Consider the following 22,918-nt stretch of genomic DNA (forward strand, 5'->3'; position numbering starts at 1 on the left):
GATAAGTTTAATGAAAAAGACAGTTTTTCACCATTAAAAGTAATGTGGGTTAATATTATATGAAATAGGTACATCGACAACTAAGGTTATTTAGGTCCAAACTACAAACTTCATATGCATTAGTTATATATATATATATATATATATAATTAGTTACAGTTTATATAATTGTGGACCCACCAGAGTGCCCAATTCTGAGGTCCTTGTGATTGATTATGCATAACTTCAACTTGTACAAGGATATCGCATAATGATCTTATATTTATATCTATATCTGATGACATGTATCCATTCCATAATAGTTTTATATATCATCAAGATAAGCTATTGGGTATTTCGTCCATATGGATTCCAATATGCCCATGGCAAATAAATGATATACATACTAGATCTAGGACTTGACGGCATGTACGACCACCCGAAGACAACAAAATCTGTAAAATTCTTAGTTTTCGCGGTTGATTATTTTCAAGGTGTAAACGTTATAGTTGCTTATGAACTTCTATCTTGTCTATCATGTACTCCATCAGGTTATTGCCTTTATGTAATTGAACTAATAGCAGGAACGAATTAGTCGTAGTCAATTTGGTGTCGAAATGCGAATGTGGCTGCGGAGCACTCTGGCCATAGAAAATCACATGATCGATCATGTGACTGCGAGTCTAGCTGTCTGTCAGATTGGTGTTGTGGTGCCGCGTGCCACGTTGTGCTAGGAAGGAGTGTTACACAGCAGTTGATTTATCCTGCTATTCTGACGCGGGGGTCGGGATTAACAGCACCCCCGGGACGACAGCATGCAGACAGAGGACATCCTCGGGGAGGTGGGGGAGGAGGAGGCCGATGGGGAGTGGTATCAGAGCGGTAAGGCCGATAACGTCATTCTCATTATCATAAATAATCTCAGATTCCTGAAGTCGTGTTTACGTGCTGCATGCTACTGCGTTTACATGTAGATGTAACTCTTTCGTGGCGATAATGTATGGGTTTATTGTAAACATCCCTAGCTGAGAGTTTTAGGTCCACGTGTACAACAGGACTATGAGACACCCTCCAGCTATTCCGAGCATCTCAATATCTTTACATTAGTAGTACAGTTAGTCTAGGTCATTGATTTTCTTTACACGTTTTGTATTAGGTTACTGTAAAACTTATTGTGGCTGGGCAGGCGATATGGTTAAGGGAACACATTGTCATTATTTGTAGTTTTGACGTTTCTTAACATTTCTTACTTTTTTGGTGTTTACTGAAATTTCATAGTAGGAAATTTGTGACAAAAATCATATTCATGACATTAATTGCTGCTGTGTATAAACTGTACCTATAATATATGCCTTACCGACTGCCTTTGTACTAGAGACAAATTGCTTTCTAAGACACTTTCTCAGGGTCATCCCAAATGGCCAATTTCAACACAATTTGACCTGTATATATATAAAGACTTCTTGACTGTAAAGACCATTTTCATGGTCTCCTGGGTGGTCTTTATAGACAGGTTTGACTATGCTGTACATGTCTGTTATATTGCCAATGTCATCTATATCGGTCATATGTAAAGACAAACTGGACAAATATCTTTCCTTTGTTGACGATGACAAGAGACATCTTAATAAGTCCACTTCCCTGATTAAGGCAATAGTTATATAATATATATCCATAGCAATCAAAATATGAAAGGATGTAATCTTTTCAATCATTAGAATTCAAAGTTCAAATACAGTCACTGCATTGTAATAGGGAAACAGTCAGTGGTAAAATTTGATTGATGGGACATGCATCTCTACATACATGCAGTGAGAAAGGTAAAAATACTTTATATAGGGTGCTTATCTAATGTCAGCTAATACAGTATTTGACTGAATTTAGTTGTCTGTATAGCACATTGTTTGATCTGCTGATGCAGACTGAATTTGTCATTTATTGTACTTTCTGTATATATACTTATATCAGGTACCTGGTAATCTAATTTTAAGGTCACTCTATCTGTTAACTGATATACATCAGATAAATGATGATAAAAGTGAAAACTACAACACAGTAAATACTGCACTCTACGTATCAATGAGAGCCTTTACACTTGTAGTATTTGTAACAAGTATAGCCAAGAGTACACCAACATGAGTGCCTTCATCTACTGGTCGGTCAGGGACTTTGTAGCTCTAATTAACATCAGTTATACTGCGCTTGTCTGGCCGTCATAATGGAGATGGTCTGATTCATCTACATTAAGAACCCAAATATCTACATGTTTAGTCCATATACTGTACATCTGTTTCCATGGTAACACATATATGAAAATACTTATACATGTCAGTACAGTATAACAGTATAACCCACATAGATGTATTAGAAAATAATTTGCAGAGTGTGCCAGTCAGAGCCTCAGGCTACCAGATAGGGGCCTGGAATTGTTTAAATATCACAATTAATAATAAGAGCAAACAGCTGATGCCTAAGTCAACTGACCCATATATCTGTATGATAAAAATCCCAGCTATGCTCCATCTATATCAGACCTAGCTGGTACATTAAACAGGTCAATATTATCTAGCTCAAAGGTATTTCTGATATTTTATTCAGGAAATCAATATTTTCCTGGAAAAAATATCATTTAACATTTTTTCCCAATTGATTTGTTATTTGAAGAGACCATTTAAGTATCATGTTTGATATTAGCATTTCAGTTATACACAGCTTTATATTTAGCTGATGTAGGGTAAACTTATAATGCCCCAAGGAAATTGTTTATGTTAATTATACACAATTATAGATGTTTCCCTATCCCTATATATACAGTGTACTTATATGTAACCTAGAGGTAGAAATACAGATATAATGTACATGACCGACATATTTTTTTTTATAGTGAGCTATTTATAGAGAGTAGCATAACATTATATTTGTTTTAGGTTAAGGTTGGAGAAGGGTATGAACTAAGTACTTTTTTGTATAGAATAATGTAGCTGTACAGACATCGCGAAATTTGCTGGTCCGACGGACATGTCCGGCAAAATTTGACTCGGTCCGCCTTTTAAAATCCGGGCCGATCGACCGTCCGGCAATTATTGAGTATTGGAAGTTGGTAGAAATGGCATTTTTGTAGTATTTCACATGTGCCATACCTGGCAAAAACGTAAACTGCATAAGATAATCATGAAAACAGCTGCCTGGATACTAACAACAGGAAGTTATCTTTATTTAAAAGATTCACATTAATGTTCGGTCCGGAAAAATCTTGTTAGGTCCGGCTTACTCACAGTGCTTGCCGGTCCGAATGTCTGGCCATTTTTTTCAACTTTCACGATGTCTGCCTGTACTTTATATTGTCTTAAACTTTTTGTAATAAATTTTATTATTTACTACATTGTAAGACAGTCAGAGTGACCTATCAAGATGTAAATTAACTCCTAGACCAGACTGGCCATTACAGAATTGTCCATATTGATCACAGAAACTTGTAGCCAACCAGACAGTGCCCGAACAGTGCTAAAGATCAATTTGTCAAACAAGTCAACCTCACTTAAACACCTAATCAGCGTAGTTGTCAGAAATAAATGTACAATTTATGGCGGTCAGTGGTACAATTAGTTTCACGATAAACCCCATATAGTGGTCAGCGTGCAATAATTTCCATATGGTGGTCATTATTCAATAGCATTCAGTTGATGGTCAGTATTCAATAGCACCCATTTGATGGTCAGCATTCAACAACTTTAATGGTGATCAGTATTCAATAGCATCCATTTGATGGTCAGTATTCAATAACTTCCATATGGTGGTCAGTATTCAATAGCATCCACTTGATGGTCAGAATTCAACAACTTCCATATGGTGGTCATTATTCAATTGCATCCATTTGGTGGTCAGTATTCGACAACTTCCATATGGTGGTCATTATTCAATAGCATCCATTTGGTGGTCAGTATTCAACAACTTCCATATGGTGGTCAGTATTCAATAGCATCCATTTGATGGTCAGTATTCAATAACATTCATTTGGTGGTCAGTATTCAACAACTTCCATATGATGGTCATTATTCAATAGCATCCATTTGATGGTCAGTATTCAACAACTACCATATGGTGGTCATTATTCAAAAACACCCATTTGAAATGATTTGATGGTCATTATTCAATAGCATCCATTTGATGGTGGTCAGTATTCATTAGCATCCATTTGATGATGGTCAGTATTCAACAACTTCCATATGGCGGTCAGTATTCAATAGCATTCATTTGATGGTCAGTATTCAATAATTTCCATATGGTGGTCATGATGCCAGAACCTCCATATGGTGGCCACAATTCAATTACCCAGTACCCCCAAATTATTGTGGTCAGTCCATTTAACCCCCTTTTAGTTGGCCAGTTTACAAAAACTTTGATATATATTGACCGTTAATGACATCATTTGGTTGGATGTTCTTTTGGCAATGGCTTTATCAATTTTACAATTATGAAATTAGTATTCAGGATTGGCCGCTAGCCTGCTATACAACTGTACAAAGCTACAGTATACTTAGTGTATTGCATCTCTCAGTGTAAAACCAAAAGTAGTGGTAAGAAATTCCTAGGAGTTGCTTTTCAAAAAATGAAAGTAAACTTTCTGTTGGGTTTTCTTGTTAAGCCAGCTAGCTAGTATAACAATTGGGTCTTTGTCAATTTTATGGCCAGTTAGACAAAATATCTGCATTAATTTTATTCTCAAATTTGGAGTAATAAAATATAGATAATAATGATTGTCAGTTAACTTTTTTTCCTGTTTTGATGTTGTCAGTGATAAGTTCCTTACCACCTGTTCGATGTAGTGTTGTACAGAACTGACTGATTCATCAGATGTCACCAGACAATGTCCAGAAGTATACTGATCATTGTGCCATATGTTAATCTAGTACAAGTTTCTGGTGGACAGATCTCAGATGAATTATGCATGTAATCTCTCTTATACTATTGATTCTTGTTCCTTGTACATTTCCTTGTACAGATATCTGTGTTCCTTAATGAATAAACAACGAAGATATAAGGCATCATGTAGATATTAGTATATCTTAAATTCATTAAAGTTAAAAGTATAATGTAACCCCTTTACAATTATAAATTTTTTCAGTCAAATGATCAAGAAATGTGACAAAATTTTGAATTCTATCTTTTGTCTTCTTCCTATATAACTTTTTGTTTCTTCCTAATGTCTCCATTGACACCTGCCTGTTTTTGGCTTTTAGGCCTTATACTGATTTCTTGTTCGTCAGATTTCCCGCTCCTATTTTCCAAAAATGAAAAAAAGAAAATCAAGAATAATTTTAGCATCGCTCCTCATTTTGTTGCCCGGGAATCTGACAAACCCGGGCAAATTATTATTATTATGGGGTCCATTTTACTAGTAAATAGTCACCGTTTCACACAGGCAATATTTCTTCACGTGAAGTTTCTTGTGAAATTCATATGAAGAAAATATTCACATGAATTTGACATGTGAATATCACGTGAAAAAATTTGTGTGAATTTCATGTGAAAAATTTCATATGAAAAAAGTCACGTAAAATTCATGTGAAGAAATATTGCCTTTGTAGTAATAGTAAATGTTTGTTGTTTTTCCTATCTGTGAGACATAGGCTATAGGTGGTATAGTGTATAAAAGGTCTGTTTCGGTTCCTATTTAGTGCTTGGAATACAGAGATGTACTGGTATGTACAAGACATCATACTTATACTGGTTGGACATTCTGATGTAATTTTTGTTTTTTACAAATTGTTGGATTTAGGATACAAAGCAAAGTGAAACCAATTCAATGGTTCCTTTATCTCAAAATGAAGAAATATATATAAAGACAAAGATGCACATTATAAAATATAAAAGTTTTTAAAACAAAGTTATTGCAGCAGTAAGTTTATTTGTTTACAAAACTTTTTTCAAGTATAGAGGGCATTCTTCCTTCAGGATAAACTAGGTCTTTATCATACAGGTATCAACAAAAAGTTACTTTGGAGGAAAGATTCTAGGACTTATTTTATCAGAATGAACAGATATCTGGATTAGAAAGGGCCAGTCTTTACTGGCTTTACCTTACATTGTACTTAAAAGGGTCAGGACAGAATTTACTGCTAAACCTGATTCACCATACAGCTCTGACAAAGATGATGGTCATCATTGCTGATGTTTAGGTGACAGAGAGTGACAGTATAGACAATATAGATATTGGTGTAAATAGGGTTTATGTTATCTAGGTGACAGTTAGTACTGTCCAATATCTTAGCTATGTAGGCTTATACTCAACCCAAACTGATTGTCCAGACTCTTAAAAGACTGACCTTTAGGCCTACCATGGAAGTCAATGACTACCGTATATGCAACAGAAATTAATTTGAAGGAGGAACAGGATGCTTAAAAGGTAATATGGTACTGACATTCAGTATACGATAAGTTAATATTCAGTACATCATGAATATTCATGCCACTGTATATATATAGACATATAATTTAATCAACACATAATGCAATAGTCATGATTCTGTTCCAAATGTAGAGTAAACAAAGTCCTGAAATAAATAATCTGTAAGCAATGTGATATTATTACATATATACAGCAAGTACCTGTATGTAAATATTATAGAACCTCATAATTCTGTTTAGTTTTATGTTCTATTAACAGCTAGGGTCATTTAAGAACATCACAGGTTTAAAAAAAACGAGGGAAAAACACAGAGTACCACGAGAAAAACCACTGACCAGCGGTTGGTACCTATAAATTGCCCAATATGCGATCCAGCAGTTGGTACCTATAAATTGCCCAATATGCGATTCAAACTCCTGACCCAGAGGTAGAAGGCTTGTGGTAATATAATTATAACAAGAGGCCCAGAGGGCCTGTATCGCTCACCTGGTTTTTTGTTAGTAATTATCACAAGACTCTGACAGTTAGAAAAATATATATGAAAGTAGTAGCCTAATTGACCTTTTTGACCTCGCATCTATTGCCGTCTAAGGCCCAGGGGGTCAGCCCTATCATTTGTACAATTTCAAATCCCAACCCTATAAGGATGCTACCATTGCATTATAAGTGCTCTTCCATTCTTAGTTGCAGAGAAGAAGTGGTTTATATGGAAATAGCTAAATTAACCCCTTTTGACCCCACCCTTCAGGCCCCCGGGGGGGTCAGCCCAATCATTTGCAAAATTTTGAATCCAAACCCTATTAGGACGTAACCATTGCATTATGAGCATAATCCTATGTTAAGTTGCAGAGAAAAAGTCATTTATATGGAAATTGACCACTTTTGACCCCGCCCCTCAGGCCCCCAGGGGTCAGCCCTATCATTTGCACAATTTTGAATCCCCACCCTATAAGGATGCTACCATTGCATTATGGGTGCTATACCATGCTTAGTTACAGAGAAGAAGTCATTTATATGGAAATAGCCAAATTGACCCCTTTTGACCCCAACCCTCAGGCCCCCGGGGGGTCAGTCCTATCATTTGCACAATTGTGAATCCCCACCCTATGAGGATGCTACCATTGTATTATGGGTGCTATACCATGCTTGGTTTCAGAGAAGAAGTCGTTTATATGGAAATAGCCAAATTTACCCCTTTTGGCCCCGCCCCTCAGGCCCCCGGGAGGTCAGCCCCATCATTTGTACAATTTTGAATCCCCACCCTATAAGAATGCTACCAATGCATTATGGGTGCTATCCCATGCTTGGTTTCAAAGTAGAAGTCATTTATAAGGAAAAAGCCAAATTGGCCCCTTTTGACCCCGCCCCTCAGGCCCCCGGGAGGTCAGCCCCATCATTTGTACAATTTTGAATCCCCACCCTATAAGAATGCTACCAATGCATTATGGGTGCTATCCCATGCTTGGTTTCAGAGAAGAAGTCGTTTATATGGAAATAGCCAAATTGACCCCTTTTGACCCCGCCTCTCAGGCCCCCCGGGGGTCAGCCCCATCATTTGTACAATTTTGAATCCCCACCCTATAACGATACTACCATTGCATTATGAGTGCTATCTCTTGCTTAGTTTCAGAGAAGAAGTCGTTTTATGGAAATAGCCAAATTGACTCCATTTGACCCCGCCCCTCAGGCCCCCGGGGGGTCAGCCCAATAATTTGTACAATTTTGAATCCCCACCCTATAAGGATGCTACCATTGCATTATGGGTGCTATCCCATGCTTGGTTTCAGAGAAGAAGTCGTTTATATGGAAATAGCCAAATTGACCCCTTTTGGCCCCGCCCCTCAGGCCCCCGGGGGACCAGCCCCATCATTTGTACAATTTTCAGTTAGTAGCCCATAAGGATGCTACCAGTCAAATTTTGTTGAAATCCGACCAGTGGTTATGGAGAAGAAGTCGATTGTTGACGGACGCCGGACGACGGACGACGGACGCTGCGGTATCCCATAAGCTCACCTCGGTCCTAAATTGGACCAGGTGAGCTAATAAGGAACAGTTTTGTTCTAGGTAACCGGTAGCATACATGTAGATTCTTAAGTATTTGATCAGCTTGAGTTCTATTCAAATTCCTATGTACATCCTCAATCAGACATGTCCTGTAACAATGCTGGAATGGGCTGTGTAATTTGTGTGAAGGTCATTTAGAAGTCACCTCTGACAGTACGTCTTACCAGGGTGTTATCTTGGGAAGTTAGAGGGACAAGTTTGGATTAGATTTTCATATGTGTGGAGACGGACTGTATTTACTAGGGAATGTGATCAAGGAAGTGTGCGTGCTCCTTGTAAGATAATAGATTGTAATGCCATTGTTTGATGATAAGATTCTAATCCACTTGTTTACACTTTGTACACTTCAGATTTTTTTTATCAAAATGACATCAGATATCTTAAACAAAATGACATGTAAATGATCCCTACTGTAAAGTTGGTATTTTTTGTGGTGAATTTATTTTCCTTATACCTGTCAAAACCAGTCCTTGTCTTATCCGGATCACTGTCTATTCAGCTTAATTGTATGGTGTTTTTCCTTCTTTAATAATTATAGTTATCACAACCTATATAATCCGGAAACCAGCTTATTGAAATATACTGGTTCTGATGATATTTGGTTTTGACAAGATATACTGTATCATGATCAAGCGGTATACACCAACTGTATATGAGTTCAACTTAAACTAGCTTTCAACACTATGCAGACTCATGTTTAATAAAATTATAGTTGAATTGCATATGAATTTACATCAAAGCAGCAAAATTTCATTTAACAGGTTATGAATCTGTCTAATGATAATTTGAGGATTTTGTCAAGAACCATTCAAAATGCTTAAACCAAAACTTTAGATTCTAGCCTTAATTTGCTGAAGAAATAGTCCTGAGATAATCAGAGGACAACTGTAATAGTTAATAGCTATAACCTTTAGATAATAAAGATTGCCTGGACAGTTATATAGTCTAGTTCTATTGATCAGAATATTTCTGGCCCTAGAGTTGCCCTAGTGTGCCTTTTATTGACCAGTATGGTGTGTAAGTGTATGGACCTGATAATTGGTCATCTAATACTGGGATTTGTAGGGAAATTGGAAGTGTAATGTGGGGACACTTTAATTAATGTGTGACAAATAGACATAGGAATTTAATCATGAAGTGGGTGTCACAGTTACAGCCTGCCTATAAAGACCCAATGATATGATACACTCAGGGGACAAGTAAAAAGTGGTCTTTATACACAGGTCAAATTGTGTTATAATGAACCAATTGGGACTCTAAAAAATCATCTTACTAAGCATGTTGTCATTATACAGAGAGTCATCTTACTAAGCATGTGGTCATTATACAGAGAGTCATCTTACTAAGCATGTGGTCATTATACAGAGAGTCATCTTACTAAGTATGTGGTCTTTATACAGAGTTTATAAGTGTCTGAATCATACTAAGATGTGTCTTATACAGAGAGTCATCTACTAAATGTTCTATACAGAGAGTCACTTTACATGTGGTCATTATACAGAGAGTCTTTAAAGTCTACTAAGCGTGGCTAAGTCTTCATCTTATAGATGTGTCTTATACAGAGAGTCTTACTAAGCATGTGGTCATTATACAGAGAGTCATCTTACTAAGCATGTGGTCTTATACAGAGAGCATCTGCACAATCACTTACTACAGCTTACAGAAGTCCTACTAGATTGCTTTATTACAGAGATAGTGTCATTATACAGAGAGTCATCTTACTAAGCATGTGGTCATTATACAGAGAGTCATCTTACTAAGCATGTGGTCATTATACAGAGAGTCATCTTACTAAGCATGTGGTCATTATACAGAGAGTCATCTTACTAAGCATGTGGTCATTATACAGAGAGTCATCTTACTAAGCATGTGGTCATTATACAGAGAGTCATCTTACTAAGCATGTGGTCATTATACAGAGAGTCATCTTACTAAGCATGTGGTCATTATACAGAGAGTCATCTTACTAAGCATGTGGTCATTATACAGAGAGTCATCTTACTAAGCATGTGGTCATTATACAGAGAGTCATCTTACTAAGCATGTGGTCATTATACAGAGAGTCATCTTACTAAGCATGTGGTCATTATACAGAGAGTCATCTTACTAAGCATGTGGTCATTACACAGAGAGTCATCTTACTAAGTATGTGGTCTTTATACAGAGATGGTTGCCAAGTCAGGTATAACTGTAACATATATCTTATACAGTATTTATACAGTAACAAGTGTCTCCTCCCCTATAAGCACCCCTCTCATCTCCTGGATGAGTTTAAACGTCCCCTCCCACCTATCTCATGGATTTAACAATGTTATAAAACTGTGTGATGTTAATATAAAATCAGCATTAATACTAAATTTTTGATAGAAGTTTTTCATCCACAACTGACATTTTGATTACCTGAATAGTACCCCTTTTTGTTGTAATTTTAGGTGCCTTTGGCACTAAATAAGGAAAATATAGTAATTAATTAAATTAGCGCACTTACTACGAAAAAGGCCTATATTTTATATGTGATTATTGTTATTTATCAGAACTAACAAACACAATATAATCTCTGACTTATCAAATAGACATCTAGCTATGGCATGTTTAATGATTTTCCACATTTATAAAAACAGAAAGTTTCTCTGTTCTGTTTTATTCTGTTGAAGGATCAAACTATAGATTATAATTTGGTCTCTAATGTTGAAGTCCTCAAAATATATTGGTAATTACATAGTCTGTCATCAACAGAAATGAACATTGATTTACGTTATACACGACAACATCAAATATTGGAAAATGATAATTCAGTAAATAAAGAACATATTACTAGTGTTGATATTAGGTCTGGAGTATACAAATCTATAGCTGCTTAACAGCTTCCAATTTTGATTCTGATTCATATCCACAGACAATGTCAGTGATCAATACCCTGTTTCATATACGATTATTGAATACCGAGGGGTCTGGTATACCGTACATCATGTGATAATTCATCTTGCCTGGATCTGCAGCAGTCGTCTCATCCTCAGATTGACACGGTTCTCTATTGACTATAATAAATGTTTTACACTGTAGGAGTGGTTACATAATACTGCAACAAAGGTCAGACAGAATACCTCAGTAGCCAAATTACTTGTTTAAATATCCATATATATATATATGGTATCAATGAAGAACCATGTAGAATTCATAGATCTTGGATTCAAGTCCTCATATGATTGTTGCAAAATTTTGTCTAAATATAAACGTTGCTCTTTAGCTAGGTCCCAAAGTCAGTTGCTTAGTTGATGAACCAAGTTGAGCAGAATGCTATATCTCTGAGCTCAAAATGGATTGTCTTCAGGCATTTCAGAAATTTTACGTACCAGTATTCAAAATTTAAATTCAAAATGTTATGTGACTATATCCCCATATATATGTAAAAATGTTTTAGCGTTTCATATGTTAACAGCATTTTTTGTAAATCAACACTTTCACCGGTAAATATGCAGATTGAAAAAAAATCCCAGTCTATTGAGATGGAAAGGTTACTAACGAGATTACACTGAAGAAACTGAGACTTTTTACTTGTTTCAGATTAAAGCTTTACAGTGATTGGGATTGTTAGAGCGTGACAAAAACTTGTAGATAACAGTGTTTATGGCCATGATGTAATGATTCGTTAGTTGTAACATGTCGGGGTCGTTCAACAGGATGTCGTCGGTCATTCATCAGATAGTGACGTATTGGTGCCCTGAGGCCCTCAAACTCACAGGTCAATTTGATGTTTAGAGATTCCAGGCCAAGTTTTCTTCCTTAACCAAAACTCCAAAGATTGCTTCAATAACATCATGTAATTTTGTCATGTTTGCGACATTTGTTTGAGATTGTTGATGTTTATGATTGACATTTGAAAGGTGTATCAATATTGATGCCACAAGTTTGACACAACATCTTCAAACATCCCTATAATCTAATGACAATGTTTACAAATATTTGGACTTGTTGGTTTTAGCACAGCTTACTTCTACCCTCTGTTATTGGATATAATGACAGATTTTAAACTCTTCAGCAATGATTTCTACATCATTATTGGCATCGATGTGTACATGATTCGATTTACTTCAATTTGACACTTTTACAATAGGACAAAATAAATAGAATCATCATTATATGGAAAGATGATAAGAATTTCATCTATCTGGTGAACATCAAATTACCAGGAACACTTAGTGAGTTAATCAACATTACTCTACAGTTTATCATTTGATACTGTAATATATAGAGGATATTCCTCGTTTCTTGATGAATACAAGTTATATTTCATCTAGCTCTCGTGAAAAATATCTAAGTTTCCACCTCACGAGATGAAATATTACTGATATTCATCAAGAAAAAGGAATATTTATTATATTTGTTTTCTCGCTTCCATTTACAGAAGACCGTCATGTAGACAGACACATTAAATGATTAAATGATTGGAGTATACACTGTTGCCTTTTGGTTTGGAGGTCGGTAGGGTCAAGTCCCAGTTTAGATGTTGCATTCTTATGCTCCCATGATATATTTAACCCTTCTCTAATTACAGCATAAATGTCCTCTGTATAAGTCTTTAAAGTTATGAATTTTAATTTTTAGCTCACCTGGCCCGAAGGGCCGGTGAGCTTATGTCATGGCGCGCGCGTCGCGTCCGTCGTCGTGCCGTCCGTCCGTCCGTCGTCGTCTGTCCGTCAACATTTCCTTTAAATCGCTACTAGTTAATATGGATTGTAACTAAATTTGGCCACAAACATCCTTGGGGGGGGGAACAGAACTTGTATAAATTTTGGTCTGACCCATCGGGGGGAGGAAGGGCGGGGCCCAATAGAGGAAATAGAGGTAAATCCTTTAAATCGCTACTTGTCATAGAGTTCTGCATGGATTGTAACTAAATTTGGCCACAAACATCCTTGGGGGAGGGGGAACAGAACTTGTATAAATTTTGGCTCTGAACCCCGGGGGGCAGGAGGGGCGGGGCCCAATAGGGGAAATAGAGGTAAATCCTTTAAATCGCTACTTGTCATAGAGTTCTACATGAATTGTAACAAAATATTTGGCCACAAACATCCTTGGGGGAAGGGGAACAGAACTTGTATAAATTTTGGCTCTGAACCCCGGGGGGCAGGAGGGGCGGGGCCCAATAGGGGAAATAGAGGTAAATCCTTTAAATCGCTACTTGTCCTAGAGTTCTGCATGGATTGTAACCAAATTTGGCCACAAACATCCTTGGGGGAAGGGGAACAGAACTTGTATAAATTTTGGCTCTGACCCCCCGGGGGCAGGAGGGGCGGGGCCCAATAGGGGAAATAGAGGTAAATCCTTTAAATCGCTACTTGTCATAGAGTTCTGCATGGATTGTAACCAAATTTGGCCACAAAGATCCTTGGGGGAAGGGGAACAGAACTTGTATAAATTTTGGCTCTGGTCCCCCGGGGGCAGGAGGGGCGGGGCCCAATAGGGGAAATAGAGGTAAATCCTTTAAATCGCTACTTGTCATAGAGTTCTACATGGATTGTAACCAAATTTGGCCACAAACATCCTTGGGGGAAGGGGAACAGAACTTGTATAAATTTTGGCTCTGACCCACCAGGGGGCAGGAGGGGTGGGGCCCAATAGGGGAAATAGAGGTAAATCCTATAAATCGCTACTTGTCCTAGAGTTCTGCATGGATTGTAAGCAAATTTGGCCACAAACATCCTTGGGGGAAGGGGAACAGAACTTGTATAAATTTTGGCTCTGACCCCCCGGGGGCAGGAGGGGCGGGGCCCAATAGGGGAAATAGAGGTAAATCCTATAAATCGCTACTTGTCCTAGAGTTCTGCATGGATTGTAACCAAATTTGGCCACAAACATCCTTGGGGGAAGGGGAACAGAACTTGTATAAATTTTGGCTCTGACCCCCGGGGGCAGGTGGGGTGGGGCCCAATAGGGGAAATAGAGGTAAATATTCTAATTAATATTCCTTCAGAAAAGAAACAATGAACCTGTATTTAAAACATTACTTGGCATTACAAACCAGGTGAGCGATACAGGCCCTCTGGGCCTCTTGTTCTAATTGGGCTGAAGAAAGTGTGTGAGCATTTATTTGGTGCAGGTGTTAACTCCACTACTGGACAAAGCACTGTCATCAATGGTCATTAATCAATAGTTTATCTGATGAAATGTTTTCTACACAATGTGATGGTTACTGATTAACGTTGTTTATGATTTCAGATTTGCAGTTAGCTGCTGAGTTAGGAAAGGCTCTCTTGGAAAGGAATCGAGAACTAGAGGCCCATGTCTTACAGATTCAACAAACCAGCCAGGATCAACTTCTTGAGAATGAGGTAAGCATGATATTTGTGTAACAGGAGAGGAGAAAATGTAGCGGCCAGACTGGGATTTGAACCCGGGACCCTCTGAACACTAGCCTAGTGCTCTACCGACTAAGCTACCTGGTCACCGATGATCGACCCAGTCCAATCCCGCTATACTCCTCCCTTCTTTCTCGAAGTCTTCGCCCTCGAAGACATACGAGACCCTTCCAAACACCACCACCATGGGTTATTTAGTTGGGCGCCAATTCTGTAACAGGAGAGGAGAAAATGTAGCGGCAAGACTGGAATTCGAACCTGGGACCCTCCGAACACTAGCTGAGTGCTCCACCGACTGAACTACCTGGTCACAGATGATCGACCCAGTCCAATCCCGCTACATTTGTTTGGTTTGATTTTTAATCTGTCAAGGTCATTTAAGGACAAACATTGAAGTTTGATGGTGAACGAAAACTCAGAGAGAAAAAAACCTGACCATAATGGCCTGAGAACATGGCAAACTGACCAATGTTGACCTCAAATTACATGTACACGTAGTGACACAGCGTTAATGGTGGAATCGTGGTCTCCTTAACCACCCTGCCATCACAGCTTCTGTATAAGATTCAAATTTAGCAAATCAAGAAAAACATTTCAGGTTCTTGGATCTAGAAACATAATTATTCTAGAATGATGGTTATTTCTGAGCTGTTCAAAACGTTATGGCATATCTTTTATTGATCAAGTCAGAATAAAAGAATGAAAAAAAAATAATCTCTTGCTTGAGATTGCATCTGTAATTTTTATAAGGTCTTTAAGCAGGATCCTTACTGCCGGATATAAAAGTTATTTTCAAATTCATTTGAAAGTTATTTGGGCTTAATTTTAGTGTTCCGATAGCTATATTACTTTTGGCTGTTTCAGTACTTGAACAAACAGTTAGAGACCCTAAGAGAAAATGGTGACGCCCGAATGCGTGTCTATGAGGAGTTGGATAAGAATGCCCAGGAGCTGGAGAAACAGAACCAGCGACTGATCATCGATTCACGAGCAGACAAACAAAGAATCGAGAAGTAAGCATGACATTGAAATAACAGCAGCAGCTGTTCAGTTTCCAACAAGTGTGTTGAAATTATAACTGTGGGGTATTCTAAATGTATGCATAGGGATTTTTTAACCTAATAAAAAAACATAATAAAATTTTAAAAGTTATCTGTCTTGAGTTATGATAAAAGTTATCAAAAGATTAAAAAAAATGCTCCATTTTACTGGTTTTAAGATCATAATTGCTTAGCAGTCAATCGTAGTGGCTTGATGGAGTTATCTCCCTTTACCAAATTTATTTATATATTTATTCTAAACACAAAAACATTTAATACCCCAGACATGTTACACATCTGAATGCTGCCAAGGTTGGGGCCTTGGGGTCAGCTTTCAAAAATATAAAAAAAAACTTTTAAATCTTATAGACTTACATTAGCTCTGATAATAACCTTAAAATAAATTTATTTTTTGTCAAACATGGCTAATATGTGATTACAGTTAGTATGTAACAAAACAAGATTGATAGATTTTATCAAGAATTTCATTTAAACCTGGTATAGATAGAAAGTATAGTATAAATATACATGTATTTGCAGACGGAGCCAATGATGAGATATTATGATACAAACATGATTGGTCTTTGATTAGATACACTTTCATGTAGCTGATATATATTTTTCCTTTTTTATGGAATGTTTAGTTTGATGCTATATAATTTAACTTAATAAGTAATCTATTAACTCTTTCTTCTCAGGTTGATGGAAACAGTTGATACGATGGAAAACAAATGTGAAGAGCTACAGAAAAAGATTGATGATTTAAAGACTGAAAGAAGGAGAGATCATAAGCAACAAAAACAGGAATCCCGTAGAGCTGTGAGCTTGGCAAACCTGCGGGAAAAGACAGACTACATTAAAAACTTGTATAATGGTGAAATTCACTGGACATACACAGATCAATTTAAAAACCTGCCTCTTAATCCATACGAGGTGGAAATAAAAGGGTTGCAGGAGACAATCAAACAGTTAAAGGCTCAGCAACTGATCGAACGCAGGAAAAGGGAAGATTTGGATACAGAAGTGAAGTTGTTATGGGAGGAAAACGAATCTCTGGAAAATAAGGCAAAAGATTTGGAAAAGAAAGTGAAAGAAAGAGAGGGGCTGGAGGAGGAGCTACAGAGAGTGAAGTTAAACGCCGGCAAAGTTTGTCATCTTTGTGGGAAATCATTGGAGAAGGTTGTACCTAAGTCAGCCCTCGAGGCTGAAGTGGAACATGACGAACCAGAGGTTAAGAACGCCGGGAAGTTAATGCGGCTTGGAGGTGGTGGTAGTGTGTATGGTAGTACAGAGTCGGTTAATAAGATGGCTCCGGACTCTCAACCCATCTCCCCAGAGGAACCTGACTCACATAGTGTGTCCATATTAAACGAACTAGAAAATCAGTACCAGAATTTGTTTGAGAAATATGAAGATTTACTTCAGGGCCGAAATCGATCAAGTTTTCATGAGTTTGAAGGTACTGAAGAAACGTTTGATGAAGCCCTTCACCGTCACCTTGCTGTTTCTCACAAGGAAGTCCAGACATTGTTAAAACTACAGAAACAGACATGTGATGCGGCCTCTGGTGGCGCCACCTGTGCTGATGAACTTGGAAGTCCTCCAGAATACAAGTCATTGTTCCGTGATATTTTCGCTACCTTAAAAAAGTCTCGAATTGAGGAAGGTGGAGAGCAGTTACCTTCCTCTCATTCTACACCAGCCACTAGTCCTGTCAGTTAGATGTACAGTGGTTACCATCACAATTCTTGTACTGTCCTCCATAAATTACCATACTGTCTGCTAAAATATTACTTGTGAATAAAGTGTAAAATTGGAGGATTATCTCCCTTTAATCATGGAAAAAGTTTCAGATCATTAATTGCACATCACACAACCAAAATATGATCATTTTAGTGATTTTGTAAATGAAATTGATTTGTCCTTTTTGTCATTCACTCAAGCATTCCTTATTTTTGAATTGAAGGCTTTCATGCTATTTTGTTTATTATTGAAATTCTAGTTCCTTAAAAAATATACTCCAAAGAAAAAAAACATAACCAAAATTGTGTATATTCATCACTTCGAGAGAACTTGTTATATTATATATGGTGGACAGTACATAGTGCAGTGACTGTTTAGCATTGGCCATTTTTGCTGCCATTTATAATATTCTTGCAATTATTCAAATTATGTTTGAATCACAACAGATATATTTTCACCAAAACAGGCATTCCACGGCATTCACTTTGCAATTTGCATTTCTATTCTTGAGTCCTCTAAAATCAAAGATTCTTTTATTTAAAATCTTAAAAGTACATATTTGACCAACAGTTTTTTTTTCAACAATAGTACCTGGTAAATCTAAACATATTCTTAACAGGTACAAACAAATTGTTTGGTTTACTTACCTGCAAGTTTCATACCTCAATCTGTGTGCACCTGCGGATGCTGTGACCTAAGTATATACAGGTTAACTTATTTATCATTGTTAAATATGCAATTACAATTTATAGAAATATATATAATATTTAGTAGATTTAATATTGATAAGTTTAGGTACTATCATAAAATTCTAGTCTGTTATGTTCATGTTTCTATAAATTCACATTTAGCAAAAACCCACCTTCTTCATATTATTGAGACAAACTTCAAGAATCTTGGCATTTAACCATATTATAATGTATACTAGGCATAATTTCATCTCCTTATAACTATAGAACAAAGACAGATATTATATATAAGGTGTATAATCTAGTCATCATGGTGTTGGTATCAACATAATGTAAATGATCATCGCCATGGCAACAATCAACATAGGACATCAACATAATGTAAAGGGTCACTGTCATGGCAACAATCAGCATAGGGTATTAACATATTCATAAGGTCATCGTCATGGCAACAATCAATATAGGGTACATGTTCACATTTTGTATAGGTCATTGTCATGGCAACAATTAGACTGTAAAATACTGATATATAACTGTTGATATTATTATAGTTTGTAGTGTTTATTATAACTACATTCCTCAAACATCCATCCATCCAAACCATCTAACAATGTAATAACTATTGATATTCTATAATGAATGATGATATTTTTGGCTATTTCTCACCAGCAGAAGTGGTATTTTTGAGGTGGTGTTTTTATTCTATAATTTAATTTAGATACCAGACTGTTATATATCCAGACATCTTATTCATATATTTATTGATAATGCATTTTTCTGTAGGGAAATATAGCTGCATGGGTGTTGTGCTTACAATCAACTTTATCATTATGTAAGATATCCTGGTGTCAAATCACAGATTTGTGCAGTGTCGATATGTAAAATCCTTTATACAAAGGGTAATTATACAGTAAATTATATTGAATGGGTTTGATTCATGAGACCTGTTAACCTGTCTGTAAACATGTGTCTTTTGTACAGAGGTGTTCTCTATGGAGATGTGCACCTTTTACACAGGTATCCTTTGTAAGGAGGTGTCATTTATGTACTTTATCCAGAGTGTCATTTATGTATTTCATACAGAGGTGTCCTATGTAAAGAGGTGTCCTTTAAGATAAGTTTAAGTTACAGAAAAAGACATATTTTCAATTGCCTATTTTTAATTTCCAATAGTGGCAGATTGTGGAACCACAGCCATATTATTTGTTATTAGTGCTAAATATTGAAACCATGTCTCACAAATCATCTATACAGTTGTTACTTTTCTCTTACGTTCAGTTAAGGATACCTAACTCAGATAATGATATGTAATCAGCATTTTACCTTTTAATTCAGAAGTACTTTTTTTAGTTTCAGTTGTTGACTAGAGCCTAAACAATCAAAGCATCCTAAAATGTTTATATAAGGAATAATTGAGTCAGTATTGATAAGGTCAGCATTTTGTTAATTAAGCATTTTAATTACATAGGTATAATTGATGTTTATGCTACTGAGGAGACTGGGAACTCATTAACCATGCATCCACACATTGTCAAAATATAGAGCAAATGTGAAATTTTAGCTTTTATATACTGTCTGCCTCATATTTTGTGTTCATACCACGAAACCATGATATCTCCATCTTTGTAAGTTTGTATCTAAATTATGAATTTTTGTTTTGTCAAATTTTATCACAAAATACTCTGATGACATGCATTAATTCTAGAGGTATCTGTGGGAATAATAAGAACATACATTAATATTGTTATATTCACACCAGATGATGAAAATCTGTGCAATACCAACTAATGGTAACTGTTATACTTGAGACTAAACAAGTTGCATGGATATTTTTCTGTGAGTAAGGATAGCTTTGTTGCCTTTTTTGCTTTGCTAATTGCCTGATCCTAACATTGGAAATAACAAAATGGAAGAAACAAATGTGTTATTATTGTGTATACCTGGTATATCAAAGGCAGAGAAGCATTATATTTGTTATGTGTTGGCTTTGTGATGTTTGAAGTAATTAGAACATGTAATAAACTGTTTTATTGTGACTGATTTAGTGTGAAATGTGATAAACTCTGTGATAATACAGACAAACAATAAGTATTTTATACTGTTAGCATTCTCCTAATATTTTTCACTGTAAGTAGCGTAAGAATGTATCATGTTTGAATTCCTCATGAAGATCTTTCTCCACTGTCTAATTATGAAATTGATAATACATACTATGATTGTTATATAGTAAGTATGGTTGAATCGTTAGCATTTATGGTCAGAATCATTATTGTTATTTAATATCTATGTTGGAATAAATAACATTAATGGTCATAATCATTATCTAGTGATCAACAAGTGCATAAATTCCCATTATTGTGTTTTATTAACTTAATTTTCTACTTGTAGCAAGGGGATAACTCTAGCATGCTTGATTACAAACCGTAATACAGAAGTTGGCAGATGTAAAATCCACCTATTATCCCTAATTATATAATCATAAAAATTTACATGTACATAGACAAACAAGCCGTCTATAGCTACAATGAGGTAACTATCAATAGAATTTAGGTGTAATGTTTGGGTCTCTTGAATATCTTTCGAAACTAAGGGGAGATAATTTTGCATTTTATCAAATATTATTAGGGTCTGGTGTCATGAGTGATTTGATCTACGAGGTGGATTATAGCAGAGTCATGTTTCTGTGGAAGTGTGCTAATCTTCCAATATTTCTGTTATATAATTACACTTGTGATTTGTATTAGCAATCTTATTTCAATCAGATGTACTTGACAATTGGAAGATCGAGAGTAGCATTGTTATTAACCCTCTGTATATACCCTGTCTATCTTTTAAAGGGTGCCTGTTAATATTGAATGAAGTGAAAGAAGTGCCCCTGTAGTGATGAAGTTTTACTGTGTAAATTGGTGTTATGTTGACGGGCCACTTGTATAATGCAATGTTACTGAACAATTGATGTCGTACTTTTTACCTAATACAATGTAAAAAAAACCAATGTAAGAAAATAAAACAGCTTAGTTGTTAAACTCATTTGATCAAAACAATATACTGTTGATATGATCATAAAATGATTTGATCAATTAAGGATATGTGATATACATGATTTATAGACTGTCAACATACATTGTAAAGTAAAATATGATTAATGGTGTACTAGAAATCTTATCTTTGTGTCTTTCTGTTACTGGGGTTAATTTCTATCAGAGCCTCTAACTGACCTAATGCTAACATAATTTGTACATTGCATTCTGATCTACCAGAGTTACTTCCCTTCATTTCACTCTATCAGTATTGACGGAGTGAAATGAAGGGAAGTAACTCTGGTAGATCAGAGTGTTTTCTGTATATTGTCAAATCTCTGTAAACTTTCAAACTTGCAAACTTTCAGTAAGCAGCCACATGTTTTGAATGTAGAATTTGTGATTTATATTGCTTTGTAATAAAGATTGTTCACATATCTGTCTTACTGTAAGATAAATGCACTTCTTTTTGTCAATGCTTATATATCAACTTTGTGCCAGACAAATATTTGCCATATTATTTATTTATAGATACTCTTTAATCTTAAACTATTGATAGAATATTACCTGCAATGAACTAGCAATACAAGTTCAGTTAATCTTACATGAAATTGAAAAGTTTGTTTGGGCTGCGATGACCGAGTGGTTAAGATGTCTCAACATATTACCACAAGCCCTCCATCTCTGGGTCACGAGTTCGAATCCCATGTGGGGCAGTTGCCAGGTACTGACCACTAGTCGGTGGTTTTTCTCTGGGTACTCCGGCTTTCCTTTACCAACAAATCTGGCACATCCTTACATGACCCTGGCTGTTGATAGGACGTTAAACTAATAAACCCACATGAAATTGAGGGGAAAAAACCACACAGTAGTTATGAGTAACTAACAACTTCTTCATGGCTTGTATTATATAGCTTGTAACAGGTGTAAGACTCAGTTTATCATGCTTTCCACATGAAGGGTATTCTGATCGATTAGAGTTACTACTCTTTCTTCACTCCGTCAGGAGGTCGTTTCGATCTTAACCAACAGAGTGACACAAAGGGAAGCAACTCTGATAGAACGAACACCACCAGACCATTCATGTTCGGGCAAGCTTGCTCTAGAAGACTAAATTAAATAGTAGAAGTGTCAGCTAGATTTTAATGTTGTTATGTAGTGTATAAGTATACTATTTATGTAGGTCTACCAGTTCATTACTGCCAGCATTTTGTTACTTTATATGTTTATCAATAAAATGTGTTTGGTATGCTGAGTAATCCCTGTCTTATTGTTGTCAGCCATCCTCATATGTATACTTTTCATGTATTTCGACAGGTATGTACATTTGTAGGTGTCGTATTCAAACTGATTTCCTTGGCAAGACATCAAGAATGTAACACTTTCTGATTATCTATAGACCAGTGTCCATTATGTGCAGATTTAACAGTAACAAGATTAGCTCGAGTGTTTAATACAGCTACATTAGTAGATCATTTTAAAGTCAAGGAGCACTATTGAAGACATATCTGGAGTCTGCCACACATGACAAGTAAAGACAATTGGGAGTGACTTGTGCTTTGACATTGTAAGGCCCATTTCAATTCATCTTAAGTCAAATATAACATGGAGTTTG

The 22,918-nt window shown here is 36.2% G+C and overlaps 1 protein-coding gene across 1 annotated transcript; it reads left to right on the forward strand.

Annotated features, from left to right (window-relative positions):
• Window positions 1-667: 667 nt before the first annotated feature.
• Window positions 668-22,562, forward strand: LOC138323372 (cerebellar degeneration-related protein 2-like). Its single transcript, XM_069267953.1, has 4 exons — window positions 668-861; window positions 14,672-14,784; window positions 15,676-15,824; window positions 16,550-22,562. Exons 1-4 carry the CDS (start codon window positions 795-797, stop codon window positions 17,571-17,573), a joined length of 1,353 nt encoding a protein of 450 aa, XP_069124054.1. The 5' UTR covers window positions 668-794; the 3' UTR covers window positions 17,574-22,562.
• The last annotated feature ends 356 nt before the right edge of the window (window positions 22,563-22,918 follow it).

This window comes from Argopecten irradians, chromosome 5 (assembly GCF_041381155.1).
Source record: "Argopecten irradians isolate NY chromosome 5, Ai_NY, whole genome shotgun sequence".
NCBI lineage: Eukaryota > Metazoa > Mollusca > Bivalvia > Pectinida > Pectinidae > Argopecten > Argopecten irradians.

What these genes read in the sequence shown, in the direction of transcription:
- LOC138323372 (XM_069267953.1), top strand. Translation starts at nt 795, where the DNA reads ATGCAGACAGAGGACATCCTCGGGGAGGTGGGGGAGGAGGAGGCCGAT. An exon ending in TGGGGAGTGGTATCAGAGCG is followed by an intron (nt 862 to 14,671) that starts GTAAGGCCGATA and finishes TTATGATTTCAG; the next exon opens with ATTTGCAGTTAGCTGCTGAG. An exon ending in ATCAACTTCTTGAGAATGAG is followed by an intron (nt 14,785 to 15,675) that starts GTAAGCATGATA and finishes TGGCTGTTTCAG; the next exon opens with TACTTGAACAAACAGTTAGA.